An 18231-nucleotide genomic window follows, 5' to 3' on the forward strand; every position below is an offset into this window, starting at 1 on the left:
CCATGTATCCATCCATTGACATATATATCCATCCATCTATCAATTAATTCATCCATATATCCTCCATTCATCATATATTCGTCCATCAATCCAATGATCCATCCATCCATATTACACCGGAGCGCGCTGTTGTCATAGTTACAGCAGCTCTCCCTCAAGATCATTGACTTCTTTGTGCTAAAAAGTAATACTGTCTCTCTCTCTCTCTCTCTCTCTCTCTCTCTCTCTCTCTCACACTCACACACACACACATAAACACACATACACACACACCACCTGTTGCTCACATTCCTACCTCATATTCATTCAAATGTCATGTCCCTGGTCAGGGTCAGGCGGGTTTTCAACCACGATTAGGTGTGTGTGTGGTCAATATTCACTCTTTGTACACCTCATCCCTACTTCCCTCTTTCTTTTCCTGCCTTTAGGGCTAATTAAAGATTTGGCCGCATATGCGAATGATTTACTCGCATTGTAGAGAGTTTCTCCTTCTCCTCCTTCATTTTCTCACTCCTTTCCCTCCTCCCCTCTCTCTTTGAATCATTTCTTGTTAATGTACACATGGTCCGATGCTAACCTTATGCACAGCTTTGTTTGTACCATGTCCACAGAGTGTTTGTGTGCATGGGAACAGGGGGGAGGTATTCCAGACGGCCCCCACTAGTGCTTTGGCAGGAAGGGTTGACTCTGGTTATAAGCAGAGAACTCTGATCTTCCAGGATGAATTTGTTTCCTGTGTGTGGACAGGCTTCCTGACTTTTAGCAGCAGCACAATAGCTAATGCTAGCAACTTTAAGCAGGAAATGGATTGTAGTGTATGGAAGTATAGACAGTCTATAACTACACAGCCAATCATAATAGTCTCAGGTTGAACATCAAGTGTTATGCAAATAAGCTGGTGTTCGGGCTGAGATGTGTACTTGACTGCTTTTACATTTACTTCTATAAAGTAAAACATACATTCATTCTCCATTTCCAAGTTAATTTATACTGTGCATCATAAAGCACAACAGTGTTAACAACTGCTCGTGACTTAGACAGTAAACGGATAGGGACTACTATCTTGCAGGGTCCCGTAGGCTGAGGGTGTACCGATGCTTTTGACCGGCTACTCAGGGGAGTCCTGTCCTCGCTTCCTGTCCTTTCCTCACTTCCTGTCCTCTCTTCCTGTCCTTTCCTCACTTCCTGTCCTCTCTTCCTGTCCTTTCCTCACTTCCTTTCCTCACTTCCTGTCCTTTCCTCACTTCCTCTACTGTCCTCTTCTTCACTGTATCTTGGATGGTATATACCCTCCACAGCTGGGGTGAAGAACATGTCCATACTTGGTAATAGCTGCTCTCCTCCTGCCCTCTGTGGAGCGCAGCACTAGTTTAACTACACTGCCCTCTCATGGTCACTGCTGGATACTACTGCACCGAACAGCATTGGAATCCTCTGCTTCTTTAGAATCTTCTGTCCTGTTTCAAAGTTTATGTTAGGACTTTACTTCAAACATAAATGGTCAAATTCTCAGGAACCCACTGCCCAAATGAATGTAGTTTGTGCGTGGTATGTGTGCGTTATTCCCGACATGAAGCAAAAGAGAGCGTGCTGGAAGAGAACGCACATCACCCTGTGAGTCGAGTTGAGACAAGCACCTCTACTTCAAGTCTCCCCCCTCTGCTGCCTAGCAACACCACCCAGCAGCACACTGTCCCTCAGGCTCCTCCTTCTTTGGTCCTCCTCTTCACCTCCTCCTACTCCTCTTCTCCTTCTCCTTTCCTCCTCCTCCTCCTCCTCCTCTCCTCCTTCTCCTCCTTCTCCTCTGTCTTTGGATTCTCGCTTTTCTCACATAACAACACATTTTATGATAGTTAGTGTTTGAGTTTGTGTATGTTGGTTTCACAGCCGGGGTGTCCCAGTAAGAGGTTAAGTTTCCGGATCCGTATTAAATACGTTGGGCTTCTCCCCCGGGCGGTCATTTAGACACTCCTTTGTATTTCCTTATTTCACACGTGTGTGTGTGTGTGACGTAATTATCTTACTGAGTCTGCACTGCTTCATCAGTTTGGGTCAGGGACATGGGAAGCTGCACGCAGAGAAATGTGGAGGCTTATATTCCGCACCAAACATCATTCCGCAGAGGCAAGTGTGTGTTTGTGTGTGAGGGTGTGTGTGCGTGTGTGTTGATGGTATATAAAGGGATTTCCCTATTGATTTATAACTCAGTAACTCAGGTCCAATTGCACCAGAACTCATACTAGACTCTAGTTCTGTCGAGAGCTGATAGCACCAGAACTCATACTAGACTCTAGGTCTGTAGAGAGGAGATGCAAGGGGATTAGGGTTTGTCATGTTCTAGACTGGTGTATGGTTACAATCTTAGACATACCGGAGTATTATAAGTTAGACTTTCAGTATTGTATAATTGTCTCGAGGAGCGAAAGGTGACATTAGTCTCTCTGTGGTCTCCAGAGAAAGAGGAAGTTAACGCTGGGAAGGAATAGCTACATCCTGTCAACTCTGTTGAAAGCCGTCTTCCTGTTTCTTGCAAAACCACGCTTGGTCTCCTGTTAGTGTGAGACAGGTCTGGGTTTGTTAGGGTGAGACTGGTCTGGGTTGTTAGGGTGAGACTGGTCTTAGCTGTTAGAGTGAGACATGTCTGGGTTTGTTAGGGTGAGACAGGTTTGGGTTTGTTGAGTGAGACTGGTCTGGGTTGTTAGAGTGAGACTGGTCTTAGCTGTTAGTGAGACATGTCTGGGTTTGTTAGGGTGAGACAGGTTTGGGTTTGTTAGAGTGAGACTGGTCTTAGCTGTTAGAGTGAGACTGGCTGCCCTCCAGGCTGCCCCCTGCTCCTGGCTGCCCTCCAGGCTGCTCCCTGAGTGTGTGTGTGTGTGTGTGTGTGTGTGTGTGTGTGTCATACTGTGAGACCAAAAAAAACGTCTTCTGATAATGTGTGTGATCGCGTGTGCAGCACAAAAGGACTGTAGTCTTATCAAGGTCACTTCACCCCCTAGGTCTTCTCTCACCTGTCCGGGATAAAGAAGGTAGGATCCCTCCCCTCCCTCCGCCCTTCCTTTCCTCTCCCTCTATAACCCTCTCTCTGTCTCCCTCTCTTCCCCACCCTTTGCCTGTCTGTCTGTCTCTCTCTCTCCATCTCTGGTTCTACCTCAATAATTTGGTTAGTCAGGAAATACTACCAATATGGAAGACAAGGTTGTCAGGAACAGGGGCAGTAAATCCAAAGCCAGTGTTGCCGTGGTAATGGCAAGGTGGTGCATTGATGGTTTGCCAATACAGGCTGTCAAACCTTCCCGCCGGGGGAGGAGGAGACACAGGGCCACCAGTGCTGCATTTGTAACAGGGGTATTTGATTTAGTCTCATGTCTTCTTTTAGTCTCGGGTTTTATATTTTCTGGCATTTTCCATGCTTCATTGGACAGTTTGTAAGTGATGTGTGACAGGAAAGGCAGGGAGAGAGAGAGAGAGAGAGAGAGAGAGAGGGGAAGATAGGCAGCAAAGTGCCAAGGCTGGAGACTGCCTACATGGTTGGTGCACTTATCCGGTGAGCTACCCATTTGTTTCATGTCTTGGATCAGCTTTATCAAGGGATTTCGGTAATGTCCATGGTGGTAGAAATGGCTGGTATCCTGCAGTTTCGATTGCACTATAAAGGCTGTTATAAATCAATGTGTCTATCGCTCTCTCTGGCTCTCTAAATTCAATTCAGTATGATTTATTGGCATGAGTTAAACAATGTTGCCAAAACGGTCCACAGTGAACCAACAACATTGGAAATTATTAACTTACATAGATATCCAGTCTACAGAGGGGGCTTAATTGCACAACAGAAATGAAACACACAAGCAAACATCTATGAGCACAAACAAGCTCCTACATTATACATACATACATACATACATGCATACATACATATACATACTGTACAAACATGCATACACACAGTATTCAACTAGTCATTGCAGTGAATGAAACACAGGAAAATGTGATCTCTCTCTCTGCGTCTCTCTCTCTCTGTGCGTCTCTCTCTCTCTCTCTCTCTCTGTCGGTCTCTCTCTCCTCCTCATTTTGCCACTCTCTTGGGTTCACACCTTCGTCTGGTGGTTCTACAGACAGTGCGGTTCTTCCTTCCTGCCTACCTCTCCTTCCTGCTGCAGTTAAACAGCTAGGTCCCAGTAGGGCCACACGCAGCAGACATGGAGGCTCTGAGATAGACGGCATGCAGGGGAGATAGAGGGAGGCCAGGGTGTGAGGTAAAGAGCCTAGCAGGGAACCCTGACATGGACAAAGACAGAAGGAGGTTCAACCTGAGTCGCCTGTTGGCCGTGTATCTGTTAAAGAAACAGCAGAGGAAGGCCAGCCCTGCTAGCAGCCATCCGACAGAGACAAGCAGAGAGACAGACGCTTCACTAGCAAGCCTCAGGATCCCATGGACGGTACAGATATGTTATAGGCCTAAACCATATAGACGTTGTTACAGACCTACACCAGGTATACGTTGTTATAGGTCATCAACCGGATAGATGTTGTTATAGACCTGAACCAGATATACTGTCCGTTGTTATAGACCTAAATCAGATATATATCGTTATAGACCTAAATCTGAAATACTGTATGTTATTATAGACCAACATCATATGTTGTTATATAGACCATCAACCCGATAGATGTTTTTATAGACCTAAACCAGATAAACATTGGTATAGACGTAAACCAGATATATTGTACGTTGTTATAGACCTAAACCTGATATACAATGTTATAGAATGAAACCAGATAAATTGTACGTTGTTATAGAGAGATATAACTTAATGTTGTTATCAACCTAAAAGAGATGTGACTTGCTATATACCAGGAGATGTTGACTTGTAGCAGTGGTCTCTCTGTTCCAGTTATGCTGGCAGAGATATCTAATGTCTTTAGTACCCAGTTAACATCTAACTATAAAAGCACAAATCTCTTTTGAGCTGTCTGTCTGTGTGTCTGTGTCTCAGTTATGTCGAGAACTGGGCATTGAATGAACTTCAAAATTTGCGAGTGTCCTACTTACAACCCAAGGACGCTTAGTGCCGTTTGTGACGTTGTTTTGATGAGCAGTTTACGAGAAATATATATACACAAGTATATATAAGCAATGGAGCCAAGACAAGACATGAAAAAGTCCCTGAAAAGTCCAGATTAGTTTGAATGTTTGGTGTACTAGTTTGAACAGGACTCTCTTTTTCAGAGCTGAGGACAGTTCAAACCCTCAATGTTACAAAAGGAGATGATTTAAACAGCATGGAACAGAAAGCCTCTGGGGTGCTGGGTGCCGGACCCCATGGCCACGCACTTCCTGGTAGCCACGCTGCTTCCTGGTAGCAGGAAGGTGTGACTACCAGCTGTGGTGATCACACCCTCCAGTTTCTCAGCACAGGCTGGACCACTTCCCTTGAGTACTTCCTGTGTGTATGAGAGAGAGGGGGGGGGACTGACAGAGAGAGACAGAAGGATGGAGGGGGAGGGAGGAAGACTCAGAGAGAAAGAGAGAGAGATCAAGAGATATTTGTACTGGTCTAGTACCAGGCTGTCAGGGTTATACCTTCCTCTCTCTGCTCTCCTCTTCTTTTTGAGCTGCATGTTTTAATGGGATCCGATCACAGCACACCCTTTTCATGTGAGAAAAGCGACCATGACTCTTGCATCAAACTGAAACCTCCCTGCAATCTGTTTACAGTACTACCACTTTATACCAACATTACTGAAACTTTCAAATGTATTCTTTTAATACTGCTACATCCAAGGGCGTATAATTAAGTAGGGATGCTAGGGTCATGTCCCTACCAAAGCCACAGAAACACAAATTGTCCCTATAAAAAATTGCAGAGTGAAAATTGTAGTTTTACCTAGTATTATAATTCACAACATCGCACAATTTTACATTGAGGAATTCACAGCTTGTGAAACAGAGCGTCTCTTATGAAAAAGGAGGTTTGGTTGACGGCTGCATCAAAATCAGGAAGCTATTACTACAACCCACCTACAATATTTCCACAACATTACTACAACCCACCTACAATATTACCACAACATCACTACAACCCCAACCTAAAATATTACTACAACCTTTTCCACAGCATCAGTACAACCTTTCTACAACATCACTACAACACTGCTACAAGCTTTCTAACATGACTGTCTTTTTACAACATTACTACAGCCCTTCTACAACATTACTACAACCTTTCTACAATGTTATGACACAATTACTACACCATTACCATAACCATTCTACAATATCAATACAACCTTTCTACAACATTGCGACAACATTCACACAGCCTTTCTACACCATTACTACTGCATAACTACAACCCTACAACTTATATCCTTGTTGTCTCTGTGTTTCAGGATGATGATGTCATTAAGGAGATCAACATCACCCATGTTGTCAAGGAGGGCTCGGAGAAGGCAGACGCCTCTCAATTTGAGCTGCTCAAAGTCCTGGGACAGGGGTCTTTCGGCAAGGTAACGCGCGCACACACACACACACACACACACACACACACACACAGTCATACACATACATATTCACACACACACCCTCACACACACATATAGACACACATGCACACCACACACACAACTCAAAGCCTCACACACACGTTCTACTATACTAGTGAGCACCTACAAGTAACTCCCATGAAAATCTTGTTATACCTAACTTCTAACCCTCACTCTATCCCCTAACTCGAATCCTCACCTTAAAACCTAACTCGAACCCTTACCTTAACCCTCAACAGTAATTCTAACCAGAACACAAAACCCCTTACATTTACATTTACATTTAGTCATTTAGCAGACGCTCTTATCCAGAGCGACTTACAGTAAGTACAGGGACATTCCCCCCGAGGCAAGTAGGGTGAAGTGCCTTGCCCAAGGACACAATGTCATTTGGCACAGCGGGGAATCGATCCAGCAACCTTCTGATTACTAGCCCGACTCCCTCACCGCTCAACCATCTGACTCCCTAAAACCTTAAAACCTCCTAGAACTAGCAAAATGTCCACACTTTACTTTAGTTAACTATATTTGGGGGGGCTATTTTTCTTACAAGAACAGTAAAACACGCATACACACACACAGACACATGCAGTGTCCTACTGCATCTATTGAATAGTCCTGAACTCCCGTATGGTTGTATGGTTGTGTTACCTGTAAAGGCCACCTGTGTAGTGTGTTCCACTGCCATTGTGACTCTTTTCCTTCTAATCCCCATCCCTGCCCCAATACACAGCCTCTCACCTGGCTGTTAGTGTTCATGAGATCCCTTAGTGAACCTGCCCAATAGAGGTTGAAGAGCAGGGGCCTGTACTACGAATCAAGATCAACATGCTCCGGATTACTTGCAGTTACCCGGCTACGCGAAGCCTAACAATTGCAATCAGGATAAGCGGTACTACGACGGCGGTTATCAATTCTCTAACTCAACCCAGATCTTTCCAATCTAGAGACGTGCGCGTTCACATAAAGGGGCGGTGTTTGCACCGTATGTCCAATGGCAAACATGGACGAAACAAGAGCCGCATATTTCACTCAGCCGGAGCAGACAATAATCTTACAAACTTTGTCTACACCTCCTGCATGAAATATTGTAATACAAGCATATCAGGAATACAGACATATAATATAGGCAAAATTCAACAAAGTTGCTGCTGCCAAGCTGGCAGAAAATAGTAGACGCTGTAAATGCGTAAACTACATGACTTATTGAAGATGTGATCATAATTACACGTGTGCATTCCACAACGTTAAAATGTTGTTGATGTATTATTGGGGTGTGCTTGCCTTCGGCGAGCACAAACCATTGTTATCTCACATATACATTTATTATTCTTATTATTGTTTATTTTCGCGACCCTAAGGCTCAGTCAATATTTGGACTACATAGACAACGTCGATGTCAAAAGGTTCGTCTTTGTCGCAATTGCGTTGTGTTCTTGCTCTGGTTCTCTGCATCACCCACACTATAAAAGTACCCATAGCGAAATAACGAAATGCTATACAGTCTGTGGGACTGTGAGTGCACAGCTTCAATGTGTCTCATTGGCAACATACGGCTCAAGAAGCTGGCAATATATGTAATTTCCTCTGCTAAGAACCTATATCTTTCAGAAAGATGCTCATGAGGGAATGCAAAAGAGTTTTGTCAGTCTCTAAATGTTCTGGCTCTTCTGAGCGCACCTCTCACTATCCGCGCACCAAGCTACACAGGATCTTCTGTGAACGGTGACGACATTATCGTCAAGAATGAGTTAGTGGGCGGGGTTTTTATACCGGTTGATGTCTGATCTTCTACTTAACCTGCTCCCGAGCAGGTTAGCCTTTCAGCATGTGTTACCATGGCGATCTACCCCGGTAACAAGGGATCAGTACAGAAAACCCTGGGTTGAACCTGGGAAGTTACCTTGCTAACGCCAAATCTTGATTCGTAGTACAGGCCCCATGTGATGAGATTGTTGTTATGCAGGTGTTCCTGGTACGAAAGGTGACCCCACCTGACAACAACGAGCTGTACGCTATGAAGGTCCTGAAGAAAGCCACCCTTAAAGGTACCACACACACACACACACACACACACACACACACACACACACACACACATACACATCCATCCACCCATCAATCCATCTTTCTATCTGTCTTTCTATCCATCGTGGACACTACGTATCCACGCACACACCTCTTGAACCCTCTTATATTTGTAAACAAACCCTAGAGTTCCTACAAACCAAGTACGAACCAAGCTCCTTGTCTTGTGCTTGTGTGCAGTGAGAGATCGTGTGAGGACCAAGATGGAGAGGGACATTCTAGCAGACGTCAATCATCCATTTGTGGTGAAGCTTCACTATGGTGAGTCTGGAGCCTGTCTGTCTGGAGCCTGTCTGTCTGGAACCTGTCTGTCTGGAGCCTGTCTGTCTGCAGCCTGTCTGTCTGGAGCCTGTCTGTCTGGAGCCTGTCTGTCTGGAGTCTGTTTGTCTGGAGCCTGTCTGTCTGGAGCCTGTCTGTCTGGAGCCTGTCTGTCTGCAGCCTGTCTGTCTGGAGTCTGTCTGTCTGGAGCCTGTCTGTCTGGAGCCTGTCTGTCTGGAGCCTGTCTGTCTGGAGCCTGTCTGTCTGCAGCCTGTCTGTCTGGAGCCTGTCTGTCTGCAGCCTGTCTGTCTGGAGACTGTCTGACTGGAGCCTGTCTGTCTGGAGCCTGTCTGTCTGGAGCCTGTCTGTCTGGAGCCTGTCTGTCTGGAGGGTTATGAGTTTTCCTCTGTACCTTTCATGTAATTATGGCACTTTGTGCAACTGAAATGCATGTGTCTGTGTGGATGCGTGTTTGTGTTGGTCTATGCAGCCTTCCAGACCGAGGGCAAACTGTACCTGATCTTGGACTTCCTGCGAGGTGGAGATCTGTTCACCAGACTGTCCAAGGAGGTGAGACTGTAGGGTTGGGAGGTGAGACTCTAGGGTTAGGAGGTGAGACTCTAGGGTTAGGAGGTGAGACTGTAGGGTTAGGAGGTGAGACTCTAGGGTTAGGAGGTGAGACTGTAGGGTTAGGAGGTGAGACTGTAGGGTCAGGAGGTGAAACTCTAGGGTCAGGAGGTGAGACTCTAGGGTTAGGAGGTGAGACTGTAGGGTTAGGAGGTGAAGCTCTAGGGTTAGGAGGTGAAGCTCTAGGGTTAGGAGGTGAGACTGTAGGGTTAGGAGGTGAGACTGTAGGGTCAGGAGGTGAGACTCTAGGGTTAGGAGGTGAGACTGTAGGGTTAGGAGGTGAGACTCTAGGGTCAGGAGGTGAGACTCTAGGGTCAGGAGGTGAGACTGTAGGGTTAGGAGGTGAGACTCTAGGGTCAGGAGGTGAGACTCTAGGGTCAGGAGGTGAGACTCTAGGGTTAGGAGGTGAGACTGTAGGGTTAGGAGGTGAAGCTCTAGGGTTAGGAGGTGAGACTCTAGGGTTAGGAGGTGAGACTGTAGGGTGACGGTTAGGACTCTCCTAACGTGTTACGATGTCCTTGAGACCCGGGGAAAAAAAGGTTTAGCAAGGTTCACATTTTCCAACATGACATCATATACCTCTTCTGTTAAACGCTCCCCCCATATGTGTGTGTGTGTGTTGTCCAGGTGATGTTCACAGAGGAGGATGTGAAGTTCTACCTGGCAGAGCTAGCTCTGGGTCTGGACCATCTGCACGGCCTGGGCATCATCTACAGAGACCTTAAGCCTGAGAAGTACGTACGCACGCACACACACACACACACACACGTAATTATGCAGTGGTTCCTGAATGTTCCTCCCTCCCCGAGACTCGATTCAACATGTATGATCGTCATCTCTGCCACTCACGTTCTCTGTTGTTGATTCGTAGCATTCTACTGGATGAGGAGGGGCACATCAAACTCACAGGTACAATGCATGCACACACACACAACACACCAATTCACACTCAGACACACACCATTACACACACCATTACACACACACAGTGATACACATACACACAGATGCACACACATACACACCGATTACTGGATCCACACGCTAAATACTGTCTGCTGTATATAATCTCCTTGTGGCCATACCTTTTGAGGAAAAAACTAACAAAACAAAAAACAAATCTGATTGGTTGTGTATTTTTGAGCAGTATTGGGATGTTGTGTACTCCCCCAGACTTTGGCCTTTGTAAAGAGGCCATCGATCATGAGAAGAAGGCCTACTCCTTCTGTGGTACTGTGGAGTACATGGCCCCAGAGGTGGTCAACCGGCAGGGACACATCCATAGCGCTGACTGGTGGTCGTTTGGGGTACTGATGGTGAGTTGCAGTGTATTGCTTATGGATGGTTCTATTATGGTTCTGACCTCAACCCTCAAAATGAGATTCTCCTTTCCAGGCTCTGTAACCACATAAAAGTCAGTACTTTGGCTCTCTGACAACACAAGTGAACCAATATCTATTGAATGAATATGTTTATTGTGTTTGCAACCTCATTTGCATAGATAGATAATAATGTCAGTTGCTGCAATGTCCCATACATTATGACACTAATTAATTAACGATTTTTCCTCCTGCAACTTGACAACATAAACTGAATATATACAAAATGCAGACATTAATAGAGTAGAGCCTAATGGATAATAGTTTGTGAAGAGAGCTGATGGTTGTGTTTTTCCCTCAACAGTTTGAGATGCTGACAGGCTCTCTACCATTCCAGGGGAAGGACCGTAAGGAGACCATGAACCTCATCCTGAAGTACGTGAACATCAACCTCTAACCATGAAAACTCATTCATACAGTCACAACTGTCAGTCACACAATACTGTGTATTATTGCTTAGGTTTGTCTCTTTAAATCATGTAGATGCGCTGATCTATATTATAAACCTTTTAATCCTAGAGGTCTAAATCACGTTTTTTTTTTTTGAATATTGGGGAAACACTTTATTTAAAGTCCATATGCATAGGGCATTATATATGTACTTGTAATGAAATACCATACAGTAGGAATGCACTCATAAAGACTCAAGACTTGTGGTGTGGTATTGACCTGTACTGTACAGAAACATCATACCACAGCATACAATCATTCCATATTACAATGATCAACACTGATGTATTTAAAAGATAGAGTCAACGAGCACCTAATCACTATTACTGCATCATAATGTGTAAAAGCATACTAATAAGCCACTTCAAAATGATCTTGGATTGCTTTAGGCAAAGGGATGAAATGTCACAATGCACAAGACATCACTTGAACATTATAACGTGGTCATTGTCTGCATTCAGTGAAGTAACAATATTCGGCACATTTCATGACACCAACTCCTTTCATACTCTGCTTTATTCCACAAGTTGAATAACACAAAAGCGGTTGCCACAAATGTGTGTATATATATTCTTTATTACAACTAGTTAGTTACAACTTTATGAAATGGAAGAAATGTGTTTTTTCCTCATCAATCCACATAACAATATACCAAAATACAAAGAGTAAAAGGTTATTTGAAATATTTCCACATATATTAAATAATAAAAAATAGACTGGCTACCAACATAATTATACAAAAACATGCTTGTGCTGTACGTGTCCTTATAGATATTCCTGTGTCTGTGCTTTCTTGCAAGCCAATGTTCCCATTCAATTATTCAAATGATTACTGTATTGTATTTTACTTCTGCATAATGCGTTACCCATATGGGCTTCAAAGAAAGTGTTTCCATATATTTTCCTGTATTTGATCACTGTGCAGAGTCTAATGTTTGTGTGCTTGTGTGTTTCTCCGCCTGCAGGGCGCGTCTGGGAATGCCCCAGTTCCTGAGTTCTGAGGCCCAGTCCCTCCTCAGAGCCCTGTTCAAGAGGAACCCCACCAACAGGATGGGTCAGTCCTCTCTGGCCCGTCCACTGGGACGGTTAGCCAGTGTATCGTTGTGGTTTTACTAACACTGTGGCTGTGTTTTGCCAGGTTCCGATGTAGCCATAGTGGTTTTACTAACAGTGTTGTTGGGTTGCCAGGTTCTGGAGCCGACGGAGCAGAGGAGATCAAACGCCACAGCTTCTTCTCCACAATCGACTGGAATGTATGTGTCTGGGGAGGCTCTGCAGTGCTAATGCACTGCAGTGCTAATGCACTGCTATACCAATGCTCTCCACTCCTCTCCCCACCCCTCCTCCTCTCTCCCCTCCTCCTCTCTCCCCACCCCTCCTCTCCCCACCCCTCCTCCTCTCTCCCCACCCCTCCTCCTCTCTCCCCTCCTCTCCCCAGATGTTTCCACATCTGTCTCTTGCGTGATGTCTGCCTTCTCCATCCTTCCCAGAAACTGTTCAGGAGAGAGATCAAACCCCCGTTCAAGCCTGCAGTGGCTCGTCCTGACGACACCTTCTACTTTGACTCAGAGTTCACCTCCCGTACCCCGAAAGGTAAGACATGAAGGGGCTCTCTTAAAGGAACAGGTCCAGAGTCTGATTTACAGTCTCAAGTCTGAGACCTTGTAGAGCGTCACATGGCAGACCAAGATTTGCTTACTAATATATCATGGAGCATTGTCTATGAACACGGATCATCTTTCTAATGGACAAACTTACCTTCTTACTGGCTTAAAGCAAAATTAGACCTTTCATTGTTTTCAGTTTGAGGCAACTTTCCACCATCAATGTAACATTTTATTGTGAAATCAACTGTCCTTTTATGAGGCCACCTGCTATAATATGTGTGACTTCGTACATGTGTGTGTGTGGTTGGGTGTGTGACTGTGTTTGTGTGCTATTGTGTGTCTGTGTAACTGTGTCTATGACTGTGTGCGTGTCTCTGTGTGTGTGCCTATGTGTGCGTGTGTCTCTGTGTGTGTGTGCCGGTGTGTGTTACTCCTCCAGACTCTCCGGGTATTCCCCCAAGTGCTGGTGCTCACCAGCTCTTCCGAGGGTTCAGCTTTGTTGCCACGGCGATGCTGGAGGAGGAGGGGTCAGACGAGTTTGCTCAGCCGGCCCCACACCCAGTGGTCCAGGTAAGCTCTCTAGATCTCAAACCTACATGAAGAGGGTAGGAGTGTAAACCTGTAGTGGTTGGGTTGGAGTGTAAAGGTTGGAGGGTTTGTGTGATGTGCTCTCTCTCTCTCTCTCTCTCTCTCTCTCTCTCTCTCTCTCTCTCTCTCTCTCTCTCTCTCTCTCTCTCTCTCTCTCTCTCTCTCTCTCTCTCTATCTCTATCTCTATCTCTATCTCTATCTCTATCTATCTCTCTCTATCTCTTCTGTCTCCCTCTGCCTCCTTCTCTATCTCTCTCACTCTCTCTCTCTCTCTCTCTCTCTCTCTCTCTCTCTCTCTCTCTCTCTGCAGCAGTTGCATGGGAAGAACGTGCTGTTCAGCGATGGCTACATGCTGAAGGAGGACATCGGCATGGGCTCCTTCTCTGTCTGCAAGCGCTGCATCCACAAAGCAACCAGCACAGAGTATGCTGTGAAGGTCAAGACACACTCTCCTCGAGAACACACAACACACACACACATTGTGTCCCTATACACACATTCACTCCCCCTGGTCCCAACACAACACACACCTGGTTCCTGTCCCAGTAGAGGTGTCTTAGATTGCATTTGTGTGTGTGTGTGTTTTCTAGGTGATTGACAAGACAATGACGGACCCCTCAGAGGAGATCGAGATCTTGCTGAGATATGGCCAGCACCCCAACATTATCACCCTCAAAGACGTGAGTTAAACACTGGTAACCATGATGACACTGTTAGTTTCATCATCTTCACCACTACTTTGACAGTATCTTCATCTTCATCACTACTATGAAAGTAGCTCCTGGACACTACTATGACGGTAACATGATCTCTGTCAATTCTAGGACTATCTTCATCACTACTAAGACAGTCTATTCCCAGATAACAAGTGTCATGATGTACAAGACACGCACCTAAAACATTTGTAACGTTTCCTAAGGTCTTACAGAGGTACTGAATGTCACAGCCTGTTTGGGACGGTTAAAGGTACATTCAGAACGTTCCCCATTCACATGTACCTGTAATGTACCTGTAATGTCGCAAAAAGGCAACATTCAGTACCTCTTAAATACCTCAGGGGAACATCACAAATGTCTCAGTTCTCCTTAGCTGGGTTCATCTACTTTACTACTATGACAGTGGCAACCATTCATCAGTACCACGTGACAATATCCTGATCTCCCTGTGCTGGGGGAGGGCCTCTGCAGGTGTATGACAGTGGGAAGCAGGTGTTCCTGGTGACGGAGCTGATGAGGGGGGGAGAGCTCCTGGACAGGATCCTCAAACAGAAGTGCTTCTCTGAGAGGGAGGCCAGCTCAGTCCTCCACACCATCACCAAGACTGTGGAGTACCTGCACTCTCAGGGGGTGAGTGCACGTGCCGTTCTGTGGTGTTCTAACTGGACTCTGCTGTACTCTGTGCTGTGGTGTTCTAACTGGACTCTACTGTCCTCTGTGCTGTTCTGTGCTGTGGTGTTCTAACTGGACTATGTTCTACTGTACTCTTCTAGGTTCTACTCTGTTCTACTCTTCTCTTCTTTACTGTTCTACTCTAGTGTGTTCTACTGTACTTTTCTCTGTACTCTATACGGTGTTAATGTATTGTACACTACTCTGTTCTACTCTGTTCTGCTCTACTCTGTTCTACTCTTCTTTGTTTAGTTCTATCATACTCTGCTACACTGTACAATTCAAGACTTCTCTACTCTGCTACAATGTACTCTACTCTGCTCTTCTTTAAAGTACTCGGTCTGCTACAGTCTACTCTTCTGTACTCAGCTTTACCTTGCCCTCTTCTGCCCTCTTCTGGACTGTGTTCTACTGTGCTCTGCTCTGCTCCACCCCGTTATTTTGAAAGATAAACCCAGAGCTGAGCACAGCTAGCAGTGTTTACTGTCTCCCAGTTGGTTCAGAGGGACTTGAAGCCCAGTACCAACTAGCAGTGTTTGCTGTCTCCTAGGTGGTTCACAGGGACTTGAAGCCCAGTAACATCCTGTATGTGGATGAGTCTGGTAACCCCGAGTCCATCAGGATCTGTGACTTCGGCTTCGCCAAGCAGCTGAGGGCAAACAACGGCCTGCTGATGACGCCATGCTACACAGCCAACTTTGTGGCCCCTGAGGTGAGCTTGCTCTGCCATTGGTCCACATCAGTCAGGCTGCTCTGCCATTGGTCCATCTTAGTGAGCCTGCTCTGCCATTGGTGTATCTCCCTCTAAGCCATTAGTGCCAGTGTCAGCACTTGCTGGCACACACACACACACTCGCACACCTTCACCAGCATGGCTGTGTGCTTGCAGGTGTTGAAGCGCCAAGGCTACGATGAGGGCTGTGACATCTGGAGTCTTGGAGTCCTGCTGTATACCATGCTGGCTGGGTGAGCACACACACACATGCATGTACACATACACACTTACACCATATCATAATTATTCACCATGTAAATGTAGACCCTTCCATTGATTCTCTCCTCTTTTTTCCAGCTTCACTCCATTCGCCAACGGGCCTGAGGACACCCCGGAGGAGATATTGGGCAGGATAGGCAGTGGTCGCTTCACCCTGACTGGAAGCAGCTGGGACGCTGTGTCTGACTCTGCCAAGGTACACACACCTAGCTTGGTCCTCGTCCATAGCTTGGTCCTCATCCCATCAATCAAGCAAACTGTCTGTTCTTGGGTCAATACTGTTTTCACTTTATGAATTACTATTTGGGCAAACTATTTATCAACATGAATTGTGTCCGTTTTCCTAATGATTCGAGCAGGTTGACCATTTTCAATGGCTTCTTTTCAGGACCTGGTCTCCAAGATGCTGCATGTGGACCCCCACCAGCGCCTGACAGCCATGCAGGTGCTGAAGCACCCCTGGATCGTCCAGAGAGACAAACTTCCCACTAGTCAGCTGCCGCACCATGACCCAAAACTAGTCAAGGTAACACACACACGCACGTGAAATTGATTGGTTTTAATATTCATGTCAATTCAGTTCATCTTTTATGAACGGAAGTTTACTTGAACCTTGAATCTAGCTACCGTCAGTCACGGTAGGATCAGTTGTGCTATTCAGTTGTACCGTCTAGCTCCAGTCTGGCCAGATGTTGCAGTTTGTGTGTGTTCCTACAGGGGGCAATGGCAGCTACGTACTTGGCCCTGAAAAGCTCCCAGCCACCTCCAGAACTCAAACCTATCGAGTCATCCTTCCTGGCTCAGCGACGCGTCAAGAAGCTACCTTCTACCTCCCTGTAGAGAGAGAACCACCCAATCAGCTCCTTCCTTGGTCTGACAAGGCCACGCCTCCCTACAACCAGCCACGGAAAATGACTCTGATCCCACCCTGCTTCTGACATCAGCACCCTTTCACTCTCACTACAAAGATTCTTGCCAGCTATCAATCACACTGGACAAGCAAGGGCATAGTTGAGGATGGAGGGGTAGAGTCTAATCTCTGTGTGTGTGGAGGGGGGGGGGGGGGCACGGTGATATGAGAGTGATTGTTTATTGTGGCAGCAGGTTTTAACCAATGTTTGGGTCTCATTCTGATTGGCTATCCTCTCTTCTCAACATTGCTGTAATTGGTTGTTGTTTAGCTTGCTGCATGTCTACTGGTTGATTGGCTGTTTGTCTGACTGTCTGTCTGTTTGTCTGACTGTCTGTCTGTCTGTCTGGTTGTTTGTTTCATCCTCCAGTTGATAAGTGTTCTGTTCAAGATCTGGTCTGGACTCTCCAGCTCTGTGTCTTGACTCTGATCCATCAACCAGGAAGAGACTGACTGAGAACTAAGAGTAGAGTCCATCTGCTCTTATCTCCATGCCTGCGCTCCGAATGAACTTTCTGTTATTGTGTATGATTAAAAAATGTTCGCCATAAATGCCTCTTGGTCTTGGTGCGGTAGCCAGAAGAATGTAATTCTGGCTGATGTTTATTGGACAGAGTGTGTCGGTATGTTGCATGACAGTGTATCTAGTCTCATTGTGGGAGGGGTCACAGGGTTGTGTGCATGGTGATTGGTCAGCAGCAGTGATGATAAGTGGCTTCCTCCCTTTCTGCACTCCCAATTGTTCAGAATGTCAATGTATATAATGAAATGGCAGTTTGAGAAATGTCCAAATATTTTTCAAGATGAAAAGAAAAGCCCTGAGTGTGGTGGCATGTTGTTGGAATTATTATGAATCTATCTTTTTTTCAGAGTGTTTCTTTGATATGCATATTGAATAATGCTGTCTTTTGTGTTTGCTTTTGTTGTTGGTTGTTGTTTAGTTGAGTTTTACTTTATTCCCGAAGTGACGGTTATTACTGTAGCCTAGTGCAAGGCATTTGAAGCACTTTTAACTCCCACAACCCTTTGTTTCTCTGTCGATGTCATGTGACCTGGGACTGACTGTAGACTTGATCATATTGACAGACTTTGATGCACTCTCTCCATAAAGTATCTGATTAATTGATGATTGCTTGTCATCTATAACAGAATCCTTGCCAGAAATGTGATTTTGTCGTTGTCTGATTGGCATGCTTCTGATTAAGATAGCTAACTAAACTATCCTCCAGCTATAAACAGCAGGTTTCATGTTTAACCCTAATCTTTTGCTTTTTCTGCTTGCTAGCCTGTACGCGGTAGAGGGCTGTGAGATCTAGCTAGCCGTAGACTATTGTAGGCTAATTGTAGCTGTCTTGTAGTTGTCTAGCTAGCCCGTAGACTACTGTGACTGAGTTGAAT

At 45.5% G+C, this 18231-nt stretch overlaps 1 protein-coding gene across 1 annotated transcript in view; it reads left to right on the top strand.

The window, feature by feature from the left end:
• rps6ka1 (ribosomal protein S6 kinase a, polypeptide 1) overlaps positions 1–17997 on the top strand; it is a 27182-nt gene extending 9185 nt beyond the window's left edge. Inside the window, exons 3-22 of the mRNA XM_084674021.1 lie at positions 6391–6507; positions 8510–8591; positions 8812–8892; positions 9380–9459; positions 10144–10250; positions 10388–10425; positions 10690–10832; positions 11200–11270; positions 12311–12399; positions 12534–12598; positions 12836–12938; positions 13392–13522; positions 13852–13977; positions 14132–14221; positions 14729–14887; positions 15480–15641; positions 15819–15895; positions 16002–16119; positions 16312–16449; positions 16641–17997. Coding sequence (XP_084530147.1) covers positions 6391–6507; positions 8510–8591; positions 8812–8892; positions 9380–9459; positions 10144–10250; positions 10388–10425; positions 10690–10832; positions 11200–11270; positions 12311–12399; positions 12534–12598; positions 12836–12938; positions 13392–13522; positions 13852–13977; positions 14132–14221; positions 14729–14887; positions 15480–15641; positions 15819–15895; positions 16002–16119; positions 16312–16449; positions 16641–16763 — 2100 coding nt within the window. The 3' untranslated portion in view covers positions 16764–17997. The remainder of the gene's footprint in view (positions 1–6390; positions 6508–8509; positions 8592–8811; positions 8893–9379; positions 9460–10143; positions 10251–10387; positions 10426–10689; positions 10833–11199; positions 11271–12310; positions 12400–12533; positions 12599–12835; positions 12939–13391; positions 13523–13851; positions 13978–14131; positions 14222–14728; positions 14888–15479; positions 15642–15818; positions 15896–16001; positions 16120–16311; positions 16450–16640) is intronic.
• The last annotated feature ends 234 nt before the right edge of the window (positions 17998–18231 follow it).

Source organism: Hypomesus nipponensis, chromosome 3, assembly GCF_054491055.1.
Source record: "Hypomesus nipponensis isolate SF chromosome 3, ASM5449105v1, whole genome shotgun sequence".
Taxonomy (NCBI): domain Eukaryota; kingdom Metazoa; phylum Chordata; class Actinopteri; order Osmeriformes; family Osmeridae; genus Hypomesus; species Hypomesus nipponensis.